This window comes from Pipistrellus hanaki, assembly GCF_964339955.1.
Source record: "Pipistrellus hanaki genome assembly, chromosome: 4".
Lineage (NCBI taxonomy): Eukaryota > Metazoa > Chordata > Mammalia > Chiroptera > Vespertilionidae > Pipistrellus > Pipistrellus hanaki.
Window position 1 is genome coordinate 8100159 of NC_140506.1, and position 10185 is coordinate 8110343.

General features: G+C 44.2%; 2 protein-coding genes across 4 annotated transcripts in view; one reads left to right on the plus strand and one right to left on the minus strand.

Moving 5' to 3' along the window:
* CCDC152 (coiled-coil domain containing 152) overlaps positions 1-1550 on the plus strand; it is a 23658-nt gene extending 22108 nt beyond the window's left edge. For all 3 annotated transcript variants that reach the window (XM_084881707.1, XM_084881706.1, XM_084881708.1), the window contains exon 9: positions 422-1550. In XM_084881707.1, the coding sequence (XP_084737833.1) occupies positions 422-544 (123 nt within the window). In that variant the 3' untranslated portion in view covers positions 545-1550. The remainder of the gene's footprint in view (positions 1-421) is intronic.
* Positions 1109-9355, minus strand: SELENOP (selenoprotein P). The gene is made up of 5 exons (XM_084881699.1): positions 9145-9355; positions 5755-5970; positions 4772-4984; positions 3238-3355; positions 1109-2569 (listed from the first exon to the last, which is right to left on the minus strand). The coding sequence occupies exons 1-5, from the start codon at positions 9324-9326 to the stop codon at positions 2057-2059; spliced, it is 1242 nt and encodes a 413-aa protein (XP_084737825.1). The 5' UTR covers positions 9327-9355; the 3' UTR covers positions 1109-2056.
* Between the last annotated feature and the right edge of the window lie 830 nt (positions 9356-10185).

A 10185-nucleotide genomic window follows, 5' to 3' on the forward strand; every position in this document is an offset into this window, starting at 1 on the left:
TCTTCATGATGAATTAAAACACTAGAGAAGTCCTCTGACTCCGGATGGTCTAAAGAATTCTGTGATATATTTTGAACTAACGTGGACTGACTTCTGAAGCTATTGTATTTCAGCACACAGTAGATTTTTTTTTTTTGCTCAACTCCTTCTTTACAACTTCAAGTTCTATAGGGAGAAGGGAGCAAACTAAAACCAATGGTGCTAATGTGTGTTTTTGCATCTTTATGCCAATTTTACCCCCACTATGTACTATAAAAACAAAATTACACCTTTTGAAATGTAAGGTCTTTTTCGAATACAGTACCTGCTTCTACTTAAACTAGAACATTGTTGTTGTTTTTTGTTGTTGTTGTTGTTGTACCTTGTACTTAATCTTCTTCTTTTTGAATTACAATAGCAAATTTTTTTTTGCTTCATTTAGAAGCTTCAACATCTTCAAGAAGAAAAAAACAAAGAGATTGCAACTCTTCGTAACACCATTCGAGACCTCGAGCAGCGCCTCTCCGCTGGCAAGGATCCTCATCTTAAACGTAGACGGTTTTAAGGCCAGCAGTTAATTCATTTGTTGCTATTTAACTTTTTTTTTTAATTATATTTTATTGATTTTTTTAAATATATTTTATTGATTTTGTACAGAGAGGAAGGGAGAGAGATAGTTAGAAACATCGATGAGAGAGAGTCATCGATCAGCTGCCTCTTGCACACCCCTTACTGGGGATATGCCTGCAACCAAGGTACATGCCCTTGACCAAAATCAAACCCGGGCCCCTTCAGTCCCCAAGCCGACTCTCTATCCATTGAGCCAAACCGGTCTTGGCTATTTTGATTTTTTTACAGAGAAAAAGAGAGAGGGATAGAGAGTTAGACACATCGATGAGAGAAAATCATCGATTAGTTGCCTCTCGCACACCCCCTACTGGGCATGTGCCTGCAACCAAGGAATGGAACCTTGACTGGAATGGAACCAGGGACCTTTCAGTCCCAAGCTGATGCTCTATCCACTGAGCCAAACCTGTTTCGGCAGCTATTTAACTTCTTTAAAAGCTGTTGAAAAATTTACTTCTGTTGTCAGTATAATAAACTGCCTAAGTAATAACAATGAAAGAGACAGCTTTTAAATTGAGTTTATTGAAATAAATCCACTCTTTGGCCAACTGTACACTGCATTCTTAACAGTATTAACCATAACAGAGTTCAGGCTCATAGGATTGAGTTTACCTAGTGAGCCATCATTGACTATGGAAATACCTACTTAGCAATCAAGAGATAGACAACATTCTTTTCTCTTTCCCCTTATACCTTTCACGACAGGCATTCTCAAATCTTAAAGAGTTTAATACAATGCGAGGTAAAGAAAATAATAAAGCCTTCTTTCATAGGTGAAAATAAAATTTAAGATTTGAATCTTAGATATAAAAAAGTATAAATGGATATTTAAAATGTAGTCAGTAGCAAGGTACTCAAGAATTCACTTCTTCCTTTAAAGGTGGAATCAGTTAAAACCGTAAGATTGAAAAGACAAAGGTAACATTGCCTTGAGAATTGAGAGAGAGAAAAATGGGAAGCCTGTCTTTGTTCTTCTTCCTCCATTCTAAGTTGCTAACTATCCAACAGAAACCCCTAGGTCATAGTTTATGTTCCTGTTCTCATTAATGCAACTAGAATACTGGAAAAAGAAAAAGAAAGACAGACTAACCAGGCGCTGCAATCACCTTTCAGTGGCCCTCTAATAAAAACAAAAAAAATGGTTTGGGTCAAATTTTTCTGTGGCATAACTCTTAAAATTTAGAAGTCAATATCCTAGATTTCTTCATGTTTGCACAAATCCAATTCCTTTTATAGTCATTTATTAAGTAGTTTATAAATATGCTAAGTCAAATTATGTCTAGACTGACTTGGGAGTATATCCTAGTTTAGATATTTAGTTTGAAGGTCACTGTCACATTTCTGCCTCGGTTTTTCAGCTTCAGGTGGTGCTGGCTTCTGTGGGCTTCTGTGGGCTCGAGCTGGCTTCTGTGGGCTCGAGCTGTCAGGCAGCGGGAGGCAAGCGTCACTGTCAAGACTCGATGACGTTCTCCTCCTCTGCCCAAAGCCCCACTCAGCTGCATAAAGAGGGGAGGGCTTCTCTACACTGTCAGGTGATTGCAGACCCTGTGCGCTCAAATGCCAGATGGCGACAGTGTCAGCATCAGCTGCTAGCGGCTGACTCTGACTCTCTGGGCAACTTTCAGAGTAACTGGTTTATACACCTCTTTCCTCAGAGTTTCTGCTGTGGAGAAGAGAGGGGTAAACTTTCACTTCCTGCCTCGTCTCAGTGCACGGGGTGACCCTGTTTTGGGGGGCCCTTGAGCTTTAGATGGTCGTGAAGACCTGGAAGAGGGACGTGCTCAGACTCGATTGGTGCCGCCGGCTGCTGGTTCTCGGAGGGCTGGGCGGTGGGAACGTGCTGATGCCCATGCTTGTGATGGTGATGGTGGCCATGGTGATGGTGTTGTGGCTCCGAAGCCTCCGTGGTTTTTCTCATAGTAGCCAAAGACATATTCTTACAGAAGTCTTCATCATTCAATGTCTGAAACAAATTTATCAATCTCTCATCAACACCTGTATAGATTCAGCATGAATGTGCGAACAATGATCTGCAGAGCTACCATGAAACTTCAACTAGTTCACTAGGATGGAACTGGCTTTGTGTGTTGGGAAAGAAATCTCGGGAACGAGTAGAAAATTTATCCCATTTCAAAGTAAATGCCATGACCCATCTGCAGGATGGCAGGCAGCTAAGACCTTGGGAAGAGCTGAACGCCTCACACCCTTGCTCCATGAAGACGTTCCCTGGGCCCCGCTCCAATTCAGGCAACACACTGTGGTCACGTTTTGCTGTCTCTAAGCTCTTGCATGGACCACGCTCAGGATCTTCCACTGACGTGCCTGTATGTTGGCTGAGTTCTTGGAGCACTTACCCTCTCGCAGCATCATTTGCTGGTAACTGAGACATGTGATCGACATTGTTTTTTAATCTCTAAACTCTACACCAAAGCAGCAATATGGATCTTGAAAAGATATCTTAAAGAATAGGTTACATGACAAGGAGTGTGTGTGCTGATAAAAATTCCTGTTGCAGTTTCTTTTTAGTACACCAACACTGACTAGCTAAGGTGGTCATGAAACATTAACTTATTTCGATAACTCTTTAAAGATCTCCTTTTTTCTCCCAGTAAAAATCATTGAGGGACCTACCGTGAGAGAGCAGTTTCCACATTTCTCTTCACAGTAAGCACTCTTAATGGCCTGCTCCACGTACGGGAACGCTAGGATGGAGAAAGGCAGGCCAAGGTGATACACAAGGCGGCCACACCTGGAAGAAAGGACAGACCCGGCATCATCACAGTGTTCTCTATCGTGCTCCCATGCTCCGGCCCCAGCGCAGTTGGAAGAAGGCTGTGTAGGGTCAGGGGTCTCATAACTTAAGACAGGTCGGACCTTTAGGAATGGTCCTCTGGCGGGTCTCAAGCTCCCTGGCTCTCAGCCAGCTCAGGTCAGAGCAAGATGCAGTGAGTCTACCACTAGCTTTTAGAAATGTTACAGATATATTGCTATGAACAATATCAAAACTGTAGTCATTGTGACTTGGTCAAATACAATTTGTAATTGACCTAAAAGTTCTGTCCATGCCCAAGCCACTGACATCACAAATTAATCTCTGCAAATCATATGTGCCCCTCACAGCTGCCAAGGCAGCACGAAGTCCACACAAGAAGTCACAGCCTAACAACACATCCTAGAGTCTTGGTCAGTGGTCCACATGTACTAATAATAGAGGAATATGCAAATTGTTCAGGACGCTGTCACAGTAACAACTGATCAGCAAGCTATGCATGCAGCAGGTGCGGGTGGGTGGGGACTTGCAGTGTTGGAGGCGGGGCCTCAGGGGGTGGCCTTCATGTGCCTGCACCAGGGGAGGGCCTAAACAGCAGCCGCCGCTGCTGGCAACCAAGCAATGTGTCCCTCTCTCGTTGATGTTTCTCTTTGTCTTTCCCTCTCTCTTCCATGCTCTCTAAAAATCAATGGGGCCGAGACCGGTGTGGCTCAATGGATAGAGCGTCAGCTTGGGGACTGAAAGGTCCTGGGTTCGATTCCAGTCAAGGGCATGTAACTTGGTTGCGGGCACATCCCCAGTAGGGGGTGTGCAAGAGGCAGCTGATCGATGACTCATCAATGTTTCTGTCTATCTCTCTCCCTTCCTCTCTGTACAAAATCAATAAAATATATTATAAATAAATAAATAAAATAAAATAAAAGTCAATGGGAAAATATCCCCAGGGAGGATAAAAAAAGAAAGAATTGTCATATCCTATGAAAGAGACATCTTGAAAATGCCTAAATAAAGTTGTCATTTTTTTGTGGTGAAGAGACAAGAGTCCATATTGATGAAAACACCTTGGCGGCTGCAAGGGCCAAGGCCTGCAGGTGCAGCAGCTGGCAGTGGCAGCAGCAGCAGGGTGATGGAGGCAGCACCCCAGGGAGCAGGCCTGAGCCATCAGCAGGACATCCCCTGAGGGCTCTCAGACTGTGAGAGGGGGCAGGCTGGGCTGGGCTGAGGAACCCTCCCCAGTGCACAAATTTTCATGTACTGGGCCTCTAGTTTGGTAATAAAATAAAAGCAAGGGTTGTATCTCAAATCAATTTCTATTAAATTAAATACAAGCAGGCATCTTTAATTTCTGGTAGTGTGTTTGGGTCTGTGTGGGTGCATGTGTGTGAACATACATACCTGTCATATATGAGGAAGTCATCTTTATTTCCATTTAAGAGAGTCCAGACATCTGTTTGTTTTTCTTCTTGTTGATAAACAGGAATATGCTCTGAAACCTCATTTTTAAGCAGATTATATTTTAATCGAGAAGGGAGTTCTTGATTATTAACAATAATATAGGAGATGTTAGAAAAACCTTCTTTCTCCAGCTTTACTCGCAGGTCTTCCAAACTAAAATATTTGGGGAAAATACAAATAAAAAGAATAATCTCACTTAATTTTATTAGTGACTTATCTCTTTCTCCTCACTCTTTGTTTTCTACATGAAACACTCTTACTATGTTTTACTTACTCATACTCCCCCCCACCTTTGTATTGTTGTAAAGGACTAAAACTTCCACTTTGTAAATTATTTACTGAGCACTTGTGCCCAGTTAAAACCTTATGCTAAATGCTTGCACAAACATGAGTTCATTTTGTTCTCAAATTAATCCTATGAAGTGTATATTTTTAATCCATCTTACTGAGGAATCTACCCAGTCAATAGCTAGCAAGTAACCCAACAAATATTTTTACACATATTTGTTATGTAGATTTAACAGGTGTATGTAAATTCACATGCTTGTTAAGTGACCCAAGACTTTTGTGGCAAGTCTAGTCACTCCAGTGTTCCTTCGTCTTTGTTTGCTGCCTTGAAATGATTAAGGCATTTGCAGAGTACATTCTAGAACATTTCCATTACACAAATAATAGGACGGTATAAAATACAAGTACACAAATGGAAGAAAAACTTGTCCTTGTCCCAGGGAAACAACTGTAAACATTTGATGTATATCCTCCTATTCTTTTTTCTTCCAACATGTTCTATCCAAAGATGTATGGTTTTTCAAAAAAATGTGACTTCATAAATATAGTGTTTCTATTTTTATTTTATTTTATGCCTATGTATACTTAGCAGAGTTTCCCTGAAGAGGTGCCAGAGCCCAGCAAGCCCATCTCACCTGGCGGCCTGCCTGAGGCAGAAGGATCAGCTGGCTTGCAGAAGGGCAACCAGGGTCACGGAGCCTGAGGAGCTCAGCATGGGGTCTTGCTCCCCGATGCTCCAAGCTGGAGGCGGCTTACAGAAGGGGCTATGCCCCTGGCTCTCTGTGCCTCCCCAGGGGAGGAGACAGAGAGCCAGGGCGAGCCCCAGGCTTCTCCACATGGCTGGGCTTGTCCTGAAAAAGAGAAGAGCTTTCTGTCATCTTCATGGAAGGCTTCATGGAAGGCTTCATAAGCAGGCATTCCTGTAAGTCCAGGATAACTCTCTTTCCTATAAATACTAGCCCTGGATCCTGTCGCCATGCTGTTGGGCTCATTACATTGGACCTCCATGCACCAAATCTTCCTTGAAAGGTGAAAAGGTCAGCCAGAGGCAGGGTAGGTGTCCAAGAACCCCTGAACTATCCAGCTTGACGGGATGCTGCAGGCAGCACACCATGGAGATGTGCCTGAAGGGAGCCAAACATGTCTCCAGGAGACGGTGCATGAGAAAGTCTGAGACTCTGGCCGCCATAACTAAGTCACATTCTGTAAACATGGTTTGATTTTTTTAGTTATACCAAGTGCTGATGGCTTCTTTCCACCCTTGACCAACCTAAGAAAGGAAAGGGGACGTCGGGGATTCTGCACAGAAGTGACAAGAGCATGAAACGAGGAGGTGGCAGTGAGGGCAGCCACCACCAGAGAGGTGGCTCACAGGGGCCCTTAGCTCTTCAGGGGCAACCCTTCTCTATTTGTAAATCTCTTGGGTATAGCTTCCAATTGTTGCTCTTGTTTTTACATGTCTAACGCTCTGCCGATATTAAAGGACCTGAATGTCTTCAGATAGAAAACAACCTGCCTGAATGTTACTACCACATCCAAGATAGGTATGGACCAAGGATAAAATCCTACTGAGGAGAAATGCTGCACAGCCACTGCCCCGATGCCATTAAGACTCACTGAAATCTGCATTCCCTTAGCCTGTTGGCTGCAAATACTTTCTGAGAGTTCCTGGGACTCGATGACACATTCTTGGGTAAAAAGGTGCCCTCTCTGAATAGGGAAGTTAAATGCCTGAGCGGAAATATTCCCAGCGCTAGGGCTAGCTCTCAGCAGACAGCTACAGATACAACAAGCGACTTGTAGAGAGGTGGTGAAGAAAGGAACACAGTCCGCCGAGGTGAGCAGAGAAAGAAAGATCCACACCTGATCATGTTAATGTAAGACTAGGGAAAGAGATCAGGACAAAATGCCAGAGCTAGGCAGCTGGTGCCTTTTCAGGAACTGATGTGGGATAAAAAAGAAAACCACTTTTTATTTAGTGGGTGGGTGTGGGGGGAGAACAGGAAGCTAGTGATAGTTTCCTAGAGTGAACCCCAAAACAAGAAGCCAATGTCAGATGGATTGGGCCTCTAATGCATAGCTAGATATAGATGGGACTCTATAACACCTGGTCCTCTTCCACATTATTAACGCCACAAAATTCCTCCTTATACTTCATGGTAAGAGCCTAAATTAAATAATTTATTCAGGCTACCCCAACTAGTATAACACGTTTAAAACTAATATTTAAAAAAGGAGAAGATGCCGAAACCAGTTTGGCTCAATGGATAGAGCATTGGCTTGGGGACTGAAGGGTCCCGGGTTTGATTCCGGTCAAGGGCATGTACCCAGTAGGGGGTGTGCAAGAGGCAGCTGATCGATGACTCTCTCTCATCGATGTTTCTAACTCTCTATCTCTCTCCCTTCCTCTCTGTAAAAAATCAATAAAATATTTTTTTTTTAAAGGAGAAGATATAGCCAGATGAGATCTAGGGAATTCTTTAGTATAGTGTTTGTATTGATGATATAGTTATCCTTATTATAATTCCCACTTATGGAGCATTTAAAACTATATATATGCTGGAGTGCTGAGTGATTGCTGATATCATGTCAGTTCACCCCAACTACGTGAGCATTTCCCCTTCTGCAGGTGAGGAGACTGTGGCTAAGAGGGAGTTTAGGCATCTTGCCCCAGTCCACACAGGCAGTAAGTCCCCGGGAAGACTGGATTCAAACCGGTTTTGCTGACTCTAAAACGTGACCTCTTAGCTCCTGAGAAATAGTGGTAGTTTGAAGGCAGGTCGCCTGTAGTAACTGAAGCAGCCAGGGCTTTTTGTTTGTTTGCCGATGTCTTAAAATGGCAAAGGGGCCATTAAAATCGTGCGGGCTGTTTTGTTTCTTACTGGGATGGCTAGTTCATCCCTCCTCTTCAGGATCTAAATTCAGTAACTATAGAGCCTTCAGCAAAAAGTCAGCTCTGGGTACTCTCACTCTTCCACAGAGCGTAATGTTCAATTGTTTGCATAGTGAGTATAAAGGGAAAGGCTATTTCAATCCTGTCCATTTAGTTTTCTGATTAAAAAATAATAATTCAAGCCATTAGCAGAAGATAGTGAATTAGAGTTCACACTTCCAGATTATCCTCTGTCGTTGTAACCATCAGGCTGTTCAACTGTGTTTAAGATCTTTTTTTCTTTTACATAATAGACTTCTGATTATAATTATAGCTGTCAGACAGCTACATAAAAATAATGGAGATAAATAATCAAATTGGATTTACTGGCAGCTGATCCAATAACAATGAGAACGAACTTGTAAATGTCACGAATCTCACCACTTTTCAATCACAAAACCTAGGTTTGCCGGCCACAGGCAGACCCACCAGTGGTTAGAATTCCCCACTGAAAGCCAGGATGTGCAGAACCTTTCCCATCCTCCCCTTGAACTTCGGATGGGCTCCTGAGGGTCCTTCCACATCCACCTAAAAGTGCCCACTCACCACTGAACAGCAAACTCAGCCCCAGGCACCGATTAAGACATGGGCGTACCCATTGCAGGGTGACTATTCCTGCATGTGGGCCAAACCTTCGCTCCCTTCTTTTTTCCTCTTTTCTGCAACTGCTCACAATGCCCCAGACATTTCTAATCCCTGTAGCATGGCCATATTTCACCTCTGCTCTTCAACTCTGTGGGCTATTTTTGCCCCGAGAGCCCTCACTCTGCATTTCAGAGGGAAGTACTTAAGCTTCATCATGCAATGTTGCCCCTAGAACATCACCGCTTTGGCAGAGTCGGTGTTCAGTTTCTCCCCTCCCCTGCTCCCCCCTGCAAGCTGAGCCGTGCAGAGGGGCAGAGACCACCACAGAAGCACACCAGCCACGGCCCAGGGAACAGGGTTTTATTCTCTTTCTTCTGTATTTTCTTTACCTGCCTCTTCTGTTAAAATCTACTCTAAAAGAAACACTTTACCAGACTCAGAATCATCTTATTCACCAAACTCTAAGAGAATCTATCAATATTATGCAAAACGCAGAGCTGCTACTTACACAGACAGCCCCTTCGGATAGGCTGATCTTCCTCTGCTCAGCAGCCGCTCTGCTGGCCGCCAGGGCCTCTGATATTTATAGTCCTGTTGTTTACCGCCCCGGCCCCCGCCCCCAGCCACAGTCCCAAGTCCAGCTCCCGGGGCTGTGACCTTGTCTGCAGAGCACCGCCCTGAACCGATCATTACAATCGCCCCAAAAGAAAGGACCAGGCTCCCCGCTGAGCAACGAGGGGGCAACATTTTTGGCAATTACCAATTTCCTGCTATCCTCTCCATCACCCCGGTTTTTCGGATTGAATGGTACAGTCGGGGGCGGAGGAAGGCCTAAGGGGAAAGAGGGCGTCCCAAGCACGTTTTTTTCCAAACTATCATAGGGAAAAACATGTGCTGAGCCAGCAAGTTAAGCTACTGCTTTAGAAAAAAAAACACTTTTTTCCTTCCTGCTCCGTGGCTGGGAGCCTAACCCCAGCTGTGTGCACTTTGTTAGAAAAATCACCTGCGGTTTGAAGCCTCCAGGTCTCCTGCTGCTCCTGAGCAGCTGCTCCAGAGCAGCTCGGATTGTTTGCTGTTTAAAATTCTAATCAGCCCTGGCCAGTTTGGCTCAGTGGATAGAGCACCGGCCTGCGGACTGAAGAGTCCCGGGTTCCATTCTGGTCAAGGGCACATGCCCAGGTTGTGGGCTTGATCCCCAGTATGGAGCGTGCAGAAGGCAGCCAATCAATGATACTCATCATGGATGCTTTTATCTCTCTCTCCCTCTCCCTTCCTCTCTGAAGTCAATAAAAATATATTTAAAAATAAAATAAACTCCAATCAGCGTGGCTCTCACAGGGCCTCCGCTCTTTTTCACTTAGGGAAAAGAACAAGAAACAGGCCTCCTCTCTGAGGGAAAGCCAGCCTCACTTCGCTTCCACACAAGCCCTCCTCCCCGGAAGGCCTGTGTATCCCACAGAATTTGCGACCTAATGTAAAATCTTTACCAAAGAGGTACACACAAATAAATGCTGGCAGTGACAGTAGTTGGACATGGAAAAGGGTCTGG